Genomic DNA, 14,237 nt, shown 5'->3' with positions numbered 1-14,237 from the left:
CTTGCAAATAAAGAAAACAGTTTTTCATAGTAAGAATGGTTGAACACTACAGCAGGTTGCCTAGACAGGTGGGAATCTCAGTCCTAGATCTTTTTTCACTTAATCGGAAAACCTTCTAATTTTACTTTGAAGTTGGCCCTGTTCAAGGAAGAGGTAGGACTCCAGAGGTTGCTTCTGATCTAAAGTGTTCTTTGATCTTTTGGAAAAATGAGAAAAAACAAAACTTACCTTAGTTTTTACCTTAGGGCCTTAGTTTTCCAGCTGCATCTCTTCCCGTTACCAAAAAGCCTTATTCAGTACTCCAGTGACCAAGTGATAGCAAGGATTATCAAAGTTCTTTCTGTTGATAAAACAGCCTTAATTTATTAATTTTGAAGCAAAACAAAATAGCAGTGTGTTTGAACACCAATCTGAATAGTACTGAGTATGACAAAATTGTAACCACTGATTTATTTTGGTTTTGTTTTGCAGCTAACACAGATCTTGAGAACAGGACAGAACACATGGGAAAGTAAGAATATCCTTGCTGTTTCATTTGCTCCACTAGTGCAACCAAACAGGAATGACAACGGCAAACATGACACTGTAGGACTGCGTAAGTTTGTGTTCCCTCCCTTTGGCTTGAAGCGATGTTACAGTGCATGATGTTGGAGGTCTGGAAGTTGAGAGGCTGTGGTGTAGAGACATTCCATTTAGCAAAGCAGTAGCTCACTGATCTGTTTTTGTGCTCCTGGTGCATGGTTTGTGTTGCTTCACAGTTAATATTCTGAATTTAAGTGATAGAATGTTTCTACCTTGTTTTTCTGGCCGCCTTTTCCTTTTAGGTTCAGCTTCTCTGTTACAGCAGTATAGATAAAATAGGCAGCTACTATTAGGTCCCTCATAGTGCTAACTTTCTCATGATCTACCAGAGAAAACTTTTTTTCTCTTCCCTCTGAAATGGAAGGAAGAGTCTAAACTGGGGCTGTGGTATGACAGAGTATTAATAAGCCCGAGTGTGCTTTTATGTCTGTCTGCAATGGTTATAGTCATACCTAGCTGTTTGTTATTAGTCATCAGGATTGGCTTTGTAGCTGCAATGCTTTGAGCAGAGGTAGTAAAGGTAATTAGAAAGTCTTTGGAAGTCCGCCTGTTGCCAGGATGGTAAGATAGGATGATAACAGGGAAGGACAAAAAGCTGATAGAGAAAAGCATAGAGTTGAAATTTTCTGTCAGAGTAGTCAGGGCTGGGAGAAGACTAATACAGAGCTTCCGTAGCACATGGGAAATTAAATAAACCAACAAAGAGCCTAAAAGATAACATCTTTTCTCTCCTCTTTTGATCTGTTAACAAGTAACTAAAGAGAACTGTCCCCTTTGTATGTTTCAAGTGCAAGTGTTTTAACTGTGTAAGCCCTTCAGGAGTCCAATCAGCTTGCATTGCCTGTAACTGCTGATCTGGCTTTTAATTTTGAGTGTTTGTGAGCTTGTTATGATAGTTACATTTACATTTTTTTTATACAAAGTATAGAAGAGAATTCCCTTTATGTAATCTGTTCCTTTGCAGAAATAATTAATTTTGGTTGGTTGAACACTTGTTTCAAGCCCTCAGAAATCATTTCCTGAAATTAATTTACTAATACAAGATTATTTTTTCCTCCATTCCGTCCATAATAGGTTGTAACATATCTAGCAATGAAATACAGAGGTGGATAGTCAAACTTTACAATGATTTTATACAGTCTAATTCCCTAGAACAAAAGAGGATTTTCTATCAACATTCCTAAATTTTCAGAATGAGGATTGCGGACTGTGGACATTCAGAGCTGAATGCTAGTACAAGAAAGGTGTTTCCTGTGCTACAATTTCAAAATGACTTTTTAGTGAGAAGAGGAAAAAAATAAGCAAATGTGGTACTGTTCGAACTATTTAAAATAAAAAAGTGTTGGAGACTTGAAGTTGCACTGTAAAATGAGATCAGAGAGATAAGCTTCTTTCCACAGCTCAGGCTGATCTGGTTTTATTTTGAAACTTAAAACATTTGCGTGGGTGTGCTGGGTGTACGTGGAAGAGGTCGGGGGTGTAAAAAGCTTAAGAAATAAAATTTTTAGGTAATTCCTCTTTTATAGTAACATTGTCTATTTGTTTCAAATCCAAAGGCCTATAATTTATCTTAAAAGTTCAAAGTAGTCTAGTGAAAATGCTCCTTCTGTAAACTTTAGCCAGTGGTTGCAAATGTCATTACGAAGTAAACATGGAGTCTGTGCCATACTTTGGACAGCCCTTGAATGCCTTCTGACATATATGTAGTGTTTATATATAACTAAAATAACTCTCATATGTAAAATATCTGTCAGCCATGCTCAAAGTAGAGTCTTTTTTCCTGTAGAAAACTACAGAGGTGGTGTTAAAAGGTTTATCAATGTTTATCATTGTTTTATCAATGTAATTGGTTAGGATGCAGTTCACTGGTAGTAGGTAATTGGAAATACATGCACATTAAATATCCAAAATTTTGCATCCTCTTCCTCTTATTGAAAAATGCTTGCTTTTGTTATAATTGGCATACAATCTGCAATCATGGTTTGTTTCACCTGAACTTATAAACCTGTTCTGGATGGTTAGCTAGGGTTGTTGTTGAATTTTGAACTTTTGAGCTGATTTTATACTAAAGAAATGAGACATCCTTTCTTTCTCAGATAAATTAATTAGTCTGCAACTGAAGTCATTGTATGTGACAATAGATCTTGTTTCAACTACATTGGGAGCTTTTTTAGCTGAACAAATTTTCTGGAAGTGTAATTTTTGAAATTACTTCTTTACTAACTTGCTCTAGTCCCCATTAAGTGTAGGGTATTTTGTACAGGAAGGAAAGTGACAAGTAAGAAAGTTAAACAAGCTTTAGCTGTGGTTGGTGTGCTTTTTTTGGTTTTGTTTTCCTTGGAATTAGCCATCCATAGCTCATCTAGGGCAGGTGTCGAGTTACCAAGCGGTATTTTATCACCTGCCTGTCATTGGAAAACAAAGTTTTGGCTTTTTCTTGCTTGTTGGTTTGGGGTTTTTTCCCCTTAGGACTTGAGTAATTTTAATTCCTCTTCTGCAAAGATAAAGGTGGCTTATCTGGTTGGTCACCTGTGAATTAGACATGTCCTTCCCTCATCAGTTAGATTCAGTAGGAAGTGAGGAAAAGCATGGTGAGCAGAAGGAGGCAGAAGAAAGGCATTTGCCTAAACAAATGTGACACAGAGGTAGAAATTGTTTTCCCACAACAGGATCTTAACAGTGGTAGCAGTAGGTGTCAAGATGTGCCAGGTGCTAAAAAGTGACAGTACTTGTATGATTTCTTATGTTTATTTTAGTGATCTGTACATGCTTTCTACTCCTGGACTGTGCCACAGGGTTTGTCAAGGTGATACTATCTAACCTTGTTTCATTTGCATATTGTATCATTCAGTAAATTTCAATTGAATTGTTTTTGAACATTAGTCTCACCACCTTGCAGCTAGTTTGGGGGTTTTTGCTAGAGGGAAATTTCACTTAGTATAACTTACTTTTCTTTCATTCTAGCTCCATGTGCTGTTAGGAACCTCCAGGACCTAGCTCGAATATATATCAGACGCACTCTTAGAAACTTCATAAACGAGGAGATGAAAGCCAAGGGTATTACTCAGAAGGCTCCTCCAAAACGCAAACGCAGGAGATGTCGTAGACGCAGGATTAACACCTATGTGTTTGTTGGTAATCAGCTCATTCCTCAGCCTCTAGATAGTGAAGAAGATGAAAGAATGGAAGAGGATAACAAAGAGGAGGAGGATAAAGATCACAGTGAGGCCTTGAAGCCAGAAGAGCCTCCTCGAAATCTGTTGAGAGAGAAAATTATGAGTCTACCATTACCTGAATCTTTAAAAGCATACTTGACCTATTACAGAGAAAAATAACTTGTTTTAAGTAGAGATAATGCCTACTGATAGTTCCTTTATTCTTGAAAATGTAGCATTTATTAAGAAGTAGGTGGACAAATTATTATTAGTCTTTCATCAAGACTGAAGTACAGCGATAATGGTAACTTGTCTCTATCTTGTCTTTGCTACAAGGAAGACTTGCATTCGACAGTAGAATCCCTTTTTAAAAATCTATTTTTCTTTAAATTTTGAAAATGCTGTTTTAACTCTGATAGAAATATATATTCCATTATGCAGCACTAATCAATATTTTGCATGGTAAGTCTTTTTTGATCCCTAACAGATTTGTATTGATAAAAGGATGAGTGAAATTTTATATATGCTAAATAATTGGTTAAACATGTGCATCTGACTTGATGGGCAATTTGTCTGTATTTATTACTATTAGGGAAGCATTTTAAACATGCAGACACTTATCCTCTAATGTCCAAATCAGACCCTTTTAAAGTTTATTTTACTATGGCTTTGTTGCAATCATTATTACTATGTTGGTATAGATGTATTCCAACAACACAAGTGCAATAAATGTATACAGACACTGAATGAGCTGGCTTTAGTGAAATACGAAAATTCAAGTTCTGAAATGTCAGATGACCCTGCTACTTCTGTATTTATCTTTTGCCAAAAGATCTTGAGACAACTAACAGCTTCTCTCAGAGCCTTAAAGAAATACCATATTGAATAAGAAGCAAAGCAATGCTTACTTCAGCTCTGCTTATACTTAACTCCATTCTACACTGTCAGTATTTCTAACTAGAGGCAATTCCTCATTTTTGGGAAGTATAGGGCAGTACATTTTGTTTATTTCTAAAGCTCACAGCATTGAGTCAAAAGGTTTGGTAATGCAAGATTGTAATTTAGATTTCAGTCATCTATATTTACTGCTTTTAAGTAGAGGTAGAATTTCAACAAAGTTTAGTTTGTATTGCTTATTGGGATAGCTATAATAGTAGAAGTTAGAATTTGTTCAGCAAATGCACTTTAGTAAGTGAATTTTATACTTAACATGCATCTCCAAGAAGGTAGACTTGTGCCAGCCTATATTTTGTTTCTGAGCATGGCTCTTAGCACAAAAATATTTATAAAATCATACGCATCTTTGGAAACCTAAGAGTAGCAGTGCAACTGTGGGGACCCACAATAGTGCTGATTTAAATCCATCAATGATTTTTTTTCCTCTTCTAGTTGTGAAGTTACTTGCAGTTCTCATTTTTAACTTTGCTTTTACCATCTTAATTTCTTCATTCTGTTGTAACATAACCATGAGGGTAAACAGTTTAGTAAGAACTTGGCATGATATGTATTAAAAACCACAATCATTGGAAACATATGCCTGTTACACCCAATGAAAAACATTCCTAGTGAAATATCCCCCATGATACATTTTATAATACTGGTGACACTTCTTTTTGTGTGAAACAATTAAGAAAATAATCACATATTTCTAAAGCAGTAAATGTTCCTATTCCAAATATTTGTAACCAACCAGTGTTCATATGGTCTAGCACTCCAATATTAACTTCAAAATACATTAGCATTTTATTGCATCTGAGAAGGAAGATCAGGCACAATCCCATGACACTGACTCTTTTTGGTGCATTTCATGCTGTAGTCCCTGTTTTTAAGGTACATCATAGTAATGTTTAATTGGAACTTCATGAAGGCCTGTTGTACCAGCATGTGGAGTTACTTTCCGCAATATATTTACTGTATAACTAAGGAAAAGTATTTGAAATAAATATTCTGACTTTATTCTAAAAGCAGGAAAACCTTATAAGAAATAGTTTTCCAAAATAATGATACTAATAAAGTAATTGTGATGCTTCAGCTATAAGAATTGAACATAATCTTGTTTTAAATGGGTTATTTTAGATGGAGGTTAAATAATCTGAAGTTTGAAATGTTTGTCTCTTCTTTTCTTGGAATCTACATCCATTATCTCAAGACTGAGATTACTAAATATTACTTAAGTACTTCAAGGACTTTATACAGGATGCTTTTTGAGAAAAAATTTCTTCATTCTTTCATGCCTGTATACTTGGAAAAATGGACAGTGGATGACTTGTCATGAATCTTCAGTATGTAAGTTTTTTTTGGAGTCACTGAAAGAGAATGTTTCCTTTTGTGTTTTATATGTGGATTTATTTTACACTCTTGAATTTATATTTACATAAATAAAAAAGTAGAAACGCAAAATTAATTAAAATTTAATTTTTGCCATCTCACTTGATGGGGACATTGTTGCAATAAAATGGTTTTTTGTGGTTTCTGCTTGCTTGAATTTCTGTGTTTCTGTGGAAGTATTTTCAGTTATTTGGAAATTCAGGTAGCAGTTGTTTCATAATTAGGTCAGTAATCTCTTAATAAAGGCTGGTTTTGAATTTCAGAAGTACATATTCTTGCTAAATTTTGAATTTTTGCAAAGGTTGAAAGACACAGGGAAAGCTATTTTGGTCCCACACTACTTTTGAAGTACTCGTGTGGAGAGTTTCCTCTGGAGAGAGCCCAGAAGCTAATATATTGAAGCTATATACTTAAGAATATTTCCATGGTGTGTTTTTTTTTTTTCTTAATATTGAGGGGGTGGGTGGTTGTTTTTTTTTTTTTTTTTATCCTCAACTGAGCAGTTTCCTGGGTCAAAATAAATAAAAACTTGAAGGTAAGAGCCTCAGGGGTGGTGAGCAACAGTGAGTCACACTTCCTACTGCAACTCCTTCGGGATGCAGCTCCATTTTATTGCCAGTTAGAGGAAAGATGCAAGGTGGGTTGGGTAGGCTGATGAGCAGAGTTATAATTGTGGTCACTGTAAGGAAAGATGTGATGAATTGGAACTTCACGGGGGTTTCTCTTCTTTGATCTGGAGGGGGGCCCAAGACCAATGCAGTCTTTTCAAAAGACATGGATTTTTAATCCCATGTCATTCAGGACAAACTGAGCGGCTGCCTCCCAAAAACTTGAAAAGAGCAGTTTTCATTGCAATAAGCCTGAACAGCTGTGCTTGACTGAGCACTCTGTTGCTTGTTCAGGTGCTGGCAACTTAAGTCTGGTTTTTTTTTTAATTCTGTATTTTTTCTTTCTCTAAAGTACTTTTAAAAATGCATCTTTGCCTGTCAATTTGAATACAAATAGGGAATGTAATAAAATGTGCTGTGTTCTGATTAAAGCTGTTTTAACTCATTAAATATTTATCCTTATGTCCTTAAGTGTCTGCTCCCATCGTTCATGTAATTGAGTAAAACTGAAGGCTTTGTGTGATTTACTAATCAATTATAAAAGATAAAGGAGTGGTGGTCTGTGTTCTTCTCAGAGGTGTATATACTGAACTTCACTTTAATTAGCTGCTACTTATTTTGACAACACTTGAATCATGTATGAGGTGTTTTCCATAAACTTGATCTGAGAAGGTCATTGGAGTGTAACTGGAACAGTGAGGCTTTAAAGGTGTGTATTTCTTGAGCTGCTTTAGTAAAACAACTTCTCAGTAAAATCTAGATGACTGGCTTGGTCAATGCCTCTCTTGCTTCTGTAGCTTCACAGTGTATGTGTCAACTTGTTGAGCTACTCTATTTAAGTAAAGCTGGCTTGTTTAGCCACAAGACTTGCACCATGTTTGTGGTCAGTATGGAAGCAAGAATCTAATGCTGATTTATCAGTGCTTTTCAGCATGATGGTAACATTTTCTTTCTAGAGTTTTCTGATTGTCATCCTTTGTATTCTGCAGTGCTTTAAAGAGAATTGTCAGGGGAGCAAAGGGAACTTGCACATCCCTGGTAAAGCTCTGTCCTCTTCTACTGCGAGGGAGGAGTCTATGTAATACCTTGCCAGGATATTTTACAAAATACTGTCATGCTGGAGAGAAGCAAAAGCACTTCATTGTTTTCTCTCACTTTTTCTTCATAAATTCATGACTAGCCATGAATTTAGGATAAAGAGAGAACAGAGAGCAAAATTACAGGTATCAGTACAGGCTCAATGCTGGGTGGTTTGGTTTTTTTTTAATAAGCATTTCCTTTCCATTTTGGTAGCCGTTTTATCCTGGCTGAAAAATAATTGATTAGAGTTTCTAACTGCTCTGCTGCTTACTTGACTGCATTCAATGGATGATCTCAACAAACTGAAAAATGTTTCTTGCAGGCAAATAGACCTGAAGAGTTAAATTGCAGTTCTTTAATACAGTAATACAATTAAAATTGTAGCACATGCTCTTCATTTCTAATCCTCCTCTTGGAGTTATGCTCAGTCTCCCTTTGTTTACCTTGAGTTTTAAATCCACAGCTTGCAACTGCTTGAGAGGGTAACACAGAGTTCTCTGCCTCTGCCGTCTTTTGTGGGCAGAATATTTTGTTCACGCTGATGGTTCCTTCCTACCCTCCTGGGATCTGCATTGGGAGTCATTTGCATGTTGGATAATGTGCTTTTTGTATCTTCATTCGTTGTTCTGCATCTCCAGCTTGTATTCAAGTTACCTGTATGTGGAATCTGCATTATGTTAGATACTGTATTTTGTTGTTTCAGAGACCAGTTTTGTCAAGTTTGGGGTCTGCATATTTTTAAAACTGAGTGTTCTAGAGCTGTGCGTAACTTGAATCTCCAGTACCAAGGTGGCCCACACCTGTGTCCCTTTGCTGCTTCCTGTGTCTCCATTTTTCTGCTCCCAGACCACAGCTGTGTTTTCTGCACTATAGCATTGTGTGAGAATGATAAATAGCTTATTCTTAAAATAATATTGACATGCTACTCTTACATGAAACTAAGCTTGTGCCACACAAGTGTAGGAGAGTGAAAGGTTATCTATAGACAACAGGTCAACCAGAGAGACTGAAGTGTTTGTCCTGCCATGGGCAATGTCAGTGCTGTACATATGAGAAAGCTACACAAGCATGAAAAGAAGCTTTCATATCTCGACTCAGTAATTAAAAAGCATTTTTTTCAGGGCTGGAACAGGAGCAGGGATAAAGGAGAGATGGATAATTTGTATGGGGGAAGTTACTGGTAAATAAATGGTAGTGAGAGATCAGTTTATATCATAAAATTAGCTGCAAGTTTTGATTCCTCTTCAAAAATCTTCCATTTCTGCCATTTACCAGGTCTGTACAATCCATAGTCTTTGTATATGTTAGCTTGAAAGGAGATTTTTGCTCTGTTTTAACTACTTTAAATACCTGATTTAAATCTTTCTAACCTTATTGTTTGTCTTGGCCTTCAGCTTTCCCTTTACCAAATGGCACAGTGTTATTTTGTGCTGTAGTCAGTAAAAGCAACCCTCTAAAGCACTGCTTTTGTACTCCGCTCCACATATCACACATTCTCTTCGGCTGACTTTCCATAATCTGTTAACAGCAGTGCCCTTTTTAGATCAACAGCCTACTAAACTAAGTTTGTTATTTGTGGCACTTCACTTGTTCTAGCTTGTTTTTCTCCAAACTTGACGTGTCTGTTTTCTACACAGTTAAAAGTTGTACATCTTTGAAAAATGCTTTTTACCTTGCTGAAGAATTTCATCTGAAACCCTGTGTGTAATCAAGGACACCAGAAGAGGGCAGCATTGCCTTTCGGGAACAAAGGCTGGGTGCTGGCACCTGTTAGGAAAGACAAAAAAATCTACATTGATATTTTTATAGTGAAATATTTCTTTGAGTAACTTGCTTAGATACAAACACACATTTGTAAAATGTAGAGTCAGTCTCAGAAGAGTCTTTATGACTTTTCCAGATAAATTTCTGAAATTCCTGTGTTAGGTGTATAGTATAAAAGGTTTTTTCTGGGTTGTGCTTTAATGCAATCCGAGACTTTCCAGAAGTGATGGTGTGGATAAAGCCTTTTACTCATAACCATTCAAGGTACCACACTGCAAAAGGGTCAGTAAGGGTTTGACTAGCTGTGTAATTGGGCATTTGATGCCTTCAGCTGCCAAAGTTATTTTGGACTTCATCCTAATGCCTACTTAAGACCTTTTGTTGAGAACTGGACATCTGGGCAGATGAGGAAAGCACACCTGCGCAGAAAACTGCCATGGCTGACACACCCTGTGTCTGTGCATGACTTACAGACATGTAATGCAGTAGCTGCTGTTCCTGCTGCACAGTGCTGCTGCTCATTTCCTGCTTGGAGCAGAGGCATAGGCTGGGAAGCCAGAGTTGTGAAACAAATACACATTTTATGTTCTGAAGCCTGTAGAACTATAGCCTGGCCCCTGCAGGACATTTCCCTGAGCAGGAGGTGTAATCTGAAGGAAAGTGCCTCAGAGCTGTGCTTGCTGCTGTGCTGCCCAGGGCCCCAGCAAGACTGTTGTGTACCTTCCAGATACTCAAGCTATGCCACAAACAGATCCCAACCCTACCTTCAGCATTTTCAGCAACAACCAACCTCACTATCCAGCAAGCTGGCAGCTTTTCAGTCCTAAGAGCTTATAGTCTCTGACAGTTGTTGATTTACTTTCTGAAAACTGGGCAAAATATGAAAAGGTGGCCAAAAAAGCAAGTGTCATATTTAAGGCATAAACCCGATCTATCGTACTGTTTCCACAGCTTGTTACCAGTTTTGCTAATGATGCCAGTGCCGAGATGAGCATTGGCAACAATCTTGCTCAGATGCAGTTTCAATTTTTCTTGAAAAAAACAATAAAACCAGCACATTTCTAAACAATTGTAATAGCAGAGGAAGGACATGAATAGTGAATGTTCAAAGGCCAGAGTGGGGATTTGCAGGGGCACAAATGTTGTCAGGCTTGTTAGCCCAAATAGCACAAAGTGCCACTAAACATATGAGATGCGGGAAATGGGTAATGAGCTGTCTCCTTACGAAAACCTCTAGTGCTTCATTCCATGGCTCTTCTTTTCTACTCCCCAAAGTAGGGATGGTATGAATATGTTGTACAAAGGTGTTACAGGATTGCCATTCTAAGTATTGCACTAAGTGACTTCTCCACATTGAGGAACCAGGATTTTAGGTTTTGTTTAATTCTTACTAAATCTTTTTAATTATGACATGCAACTCCAGGACCTTATCTTGCTTCAAGAAATTTGGTTTAAAAATAAAGCAGACTATTTTCCCTTTGAACACAAAAGTATATCACATTTTTAATTTTTTTCTCCTTTTTTGTGGAGAAGGCAGTGATAATGATGTGATACTAACTTGAGATTTAAAAATCAGTAGATCATATAGGCAAAGGTCCACAATGGTGTTCAAGTGTCCGGTTGCCTCTTGAGGTACCTCAAGTAAAATATTGTATGTCCATAGCTTCTTAAGTGCTACCTCAAATTCCCACCTGCTTGCTTTGGGGTTTAATGTAACTTAATTGCCACCCAAGTCCCAACAAAGGATCATGGAGCAGCTGTTTCCTGGTTCAGTTTGTCCTGATTATGCCTTTTCCTGGTCTTAAGAGTCAAACATGGTTAGAAGGGAAAAAGGGATTTTACCTCAGTATTTATTTTAAGGACCCTTAGGTGCACCACGTCCAGGCGGAATGCGCCAAAACGCACACTGCAATGCACACCCACAATAGATCGGGTATAACATTATAGGTCTTGCTAATTAGCATATCTATCAAAGATTCCCCAGTGAGAGGCTCGAGTGAGCTCCTCCTCCCCGAGGAACCTTCCCCTGGATGGTTCTATCTCAGTTTACGAAATGTGTTCTGGAGAGGACCTTGGGGTCTGGGGCACACTGATCCCTAACTACAAGGCTTCCAAGATGTTTAGTCTCCTAGCTTGACAAGTCCAAGAATGTAGGCAAAAAGCACTAAGAATACAGAAGTTGTAAAAAAAGTATAACAGGGGTATAAAAGAAAAGGCAAAAAATCTTCATGGCATCACTGAAAGCCCAAAACACTCCTGCTGGATTAGGCCTTGGAGAAGGTGAATGAAGCTATTGCAAACAACACCAGATACTGGTGCAAGTGCTTTCACAAAACCAGGAAGACAAAGGTATTCAATGAAAGTTCCCCTGTGACAGGTAAGAAATCTAAATTCCATGTTGGGAGAATTTGTGGAAGTGAATTACAATCATCTTTTGCTCTCTTAGACTTCAATATATGGGGCTGGTTTTATTAGTTCCCATGCCATCATGCTGACTGTTGTGAATCCCATGCTGTCCCCACAAGTTATCTCAGATGTGTGGTGGACAGGTAGCAGGACACCAGGTCTCAGTTCATCTGTTTAACCCTTCTGGGGAAAAGAAGTCCCACTGTGGTCTTGGCATCACACAGCAAAACTTATATTTGCTTGCATGTGCTCTGTGTTAGGTTCAAATCTTACCTTTTTTTTTCCCCTCTCTCCAGAAATTATAGTGTTTGTAAGTGAACTGCCTTTAATGATGCAGCCTTGCTTTGCTGCTAAGCTGTTTGGGGATTTCAGGATCAGTATTAAAAAAGAGATTGAAAAAGCTATTGAAAGTGTTTAGTCACAAACAAGAATGGCAAAAACACCAACTATGCTGCTTTGACAATTCAATTTTTAAAGCTCTGTGTCAAAGCAATTTCCTAATTAGAACTTGGGGATATGGCTAAGAATAGATGATAAAACCTTTAATGAAAATAGCTGAACAGTAAGCTTCTCACTGTATTGTTCTCTGACATCCTAGAAGTAAATATTTTAGAAACTTTCCCTCAGAGTAGAACAGACAGAATAGAAATTTCTGACTTGGATTTTACCTATAACATCAATGATGCGAGCACAAAAAGCAGTAGTCTACTTAGGAGTACCTGAAAAAGATAAAATCCTGATTCCATTCAAGTCAGTAAGGACTCTGCTGTTGCCTCCTGGCTGCAAACAGGTAAAACAGATATGCAGAGATGGGGAGGAAGGAAGGGCTGTGGATGCCCCCAAAAAGGGATTGGAATGAACTCACAGTCACTAAGTGGTGATTTGGCCACCAGTTCCTGCTTTTTATGGGGTCTGGCCAGCCCTTCCCCAGCCAGGGCTCACAGTCTCACCATCACCATCTCACCCCAGTACAGCGTATTTCCCTCAGGGGAGCAGAGAAAATATTAGAAAACTGTTCCTGTAGTAATTCAACTACTGAGGAAAGAAAGTGCTGGCATTTGCACTTTTTTCATGAGAAAGGAGCAGTACAAGCCTCTATCAGGTGAGTGCTCAGCCCCTTCAGTCTCAATGAAGATAAATGGTCAGACACAATGAAATACCCTGCTCCTGGAACTGTAATATTTCAGATCTGCCCTCCAGTCCCACCTTTTCTTCAGCATTTCCTTTTAGCTGAATACAGTCCCTAGCCTTTGCAGTTCCCCTGTGCCTTGGCTCCAGCCTCAGTTTGGGGGCCTTACAGAGGGGAGGGTGCCTGCTTAATGCATATACCATGCATATCCTAAAATCTGCTGTTAAAAGAGCTGACTGGAGGTGGCGAAAGTGCTGCAGTGGAATAGCTCTTTGGTATGAGGCACAACAGCAGTCTGGGAATAAATATAGATGCTCTACGCTGTGATCCAAGGGAACAATATTAATTTCCTCTGAAGATGCCAGTCTATTTCCATGAAAATGCAGAGCTGAAAACAAAGAGCTCGTCTCCAAAATTTTCTTCAAGCTTTTAAATGCTGCCTGGCAATAGGAGCATTTATCATCTGTATGCAAGATGTCCAGAAGTTAGGGAGTACTATGCAATGCTTATGCTAAAACTGAGATCTAAGTTGCTTGGCAGATCTGACCACAAATTTTGAATTCTGTCAGCAGATCTGAGGAAACAGCCTATCTTAGTAAGAGGGATGGAAAAAATCTGAGTGGAATTGAAGATTCCTTTCCTGGTCTGTAGGTTACCATACATGTCATTAGCCCATGCCTCAGTTTACCCATTGGGAAAACATGCATTGTGTCACTTAACCCCTTTGGCAAATGCTTTTACAAGGAGAACTTCTTCCCTATAAAAAGAATTTTGTTATTTAAATGAAACCTTACCCAGCTGGCCCTAGATCCTGGTGCAGGACAAACCAAGTCAGTGATCTGCTTTCCTCCTGGTTTCTTACTGGGAAGGAACAGGGAAAGGCAGCAGTGAAGGAAGAATGAGCAAGAGCAAAAGAGAAGGGAGTAACCTGCCCATTCTACAGAGAATGTGATGTAGCTTTTAGGCTCTGAATCTAGATAGCTTCTTGCTTATCACAGCCTGAGACTGATACTGTCTCTGAGGAATTCTGGAAGCAGACCATATTTGGCAGATTTCCTCTTACAAGACAGTTTGGCATCAGTAATATTTCCTCCTTTTCCTGTAGGCTTGTGCGCAGCTGAGTTGTCCAGCCTTGCTTTCATTACTTTCCAGGGGAGGAGAAGCTCTTCCTCTGCTTTCTCTTTC

General features: G+C 38.2%; 1 protein-coding gene across 3 annotated transcripts in view; it reads left to right on the top strand.

Annotated features, from left to right (window-relative positions):
- PCMTD1 (protein-L-isoaspartate (D-aspartate) O-methyltransferase domain containing 1) overlaps window positions 1-6,333 on the top strand; it is a 40,675-nt gene extending 34,342 nt beyond the window's left edge. For all 3 annotated transcript variants that reach the window (XM_017727444.1, XM_017727443.1, XM_008644918.2), the window contains 2 exons: window positions 472-595; window positions 3,547-6,333. In XM_017727444.1, coding sequence (XP_017582933.1) covers window positions 472-595; window positions 3,547-3,917 — 495 coding nt within the window. In that variant the 3' untranslated portion in view covers window positions 3,918-6,333. The remainder of the gene's footprint in view (window positions 1-471; window positions 596-3,546) is intronic.
- The last annotated feature ends 7,904 nt before the right edge of the window (window positions 6,334-14,237 follow it).

Source organism: Corvus brachyrhynchos, unplaced genomic scaffold, assembly GCF_000691975.1.
Source record: "Corvus brachyrhynchos isolate BGI_N302 unplaced genomic scaffold, ASM69197v1 scaffold60, whole genome shotgun sequence".
Lineage (NCBI taxonomy): Eukaryota > Metazoa > Chordata > Aves > Passeriformes > Corvidae > Corvus > Corvus brachyrhynchos.
The sequence above is the reverse complement of the archived record's forward strand: the minus strand, read 5'-3'. Positions and strand labels throughout refer to the sequence as shown.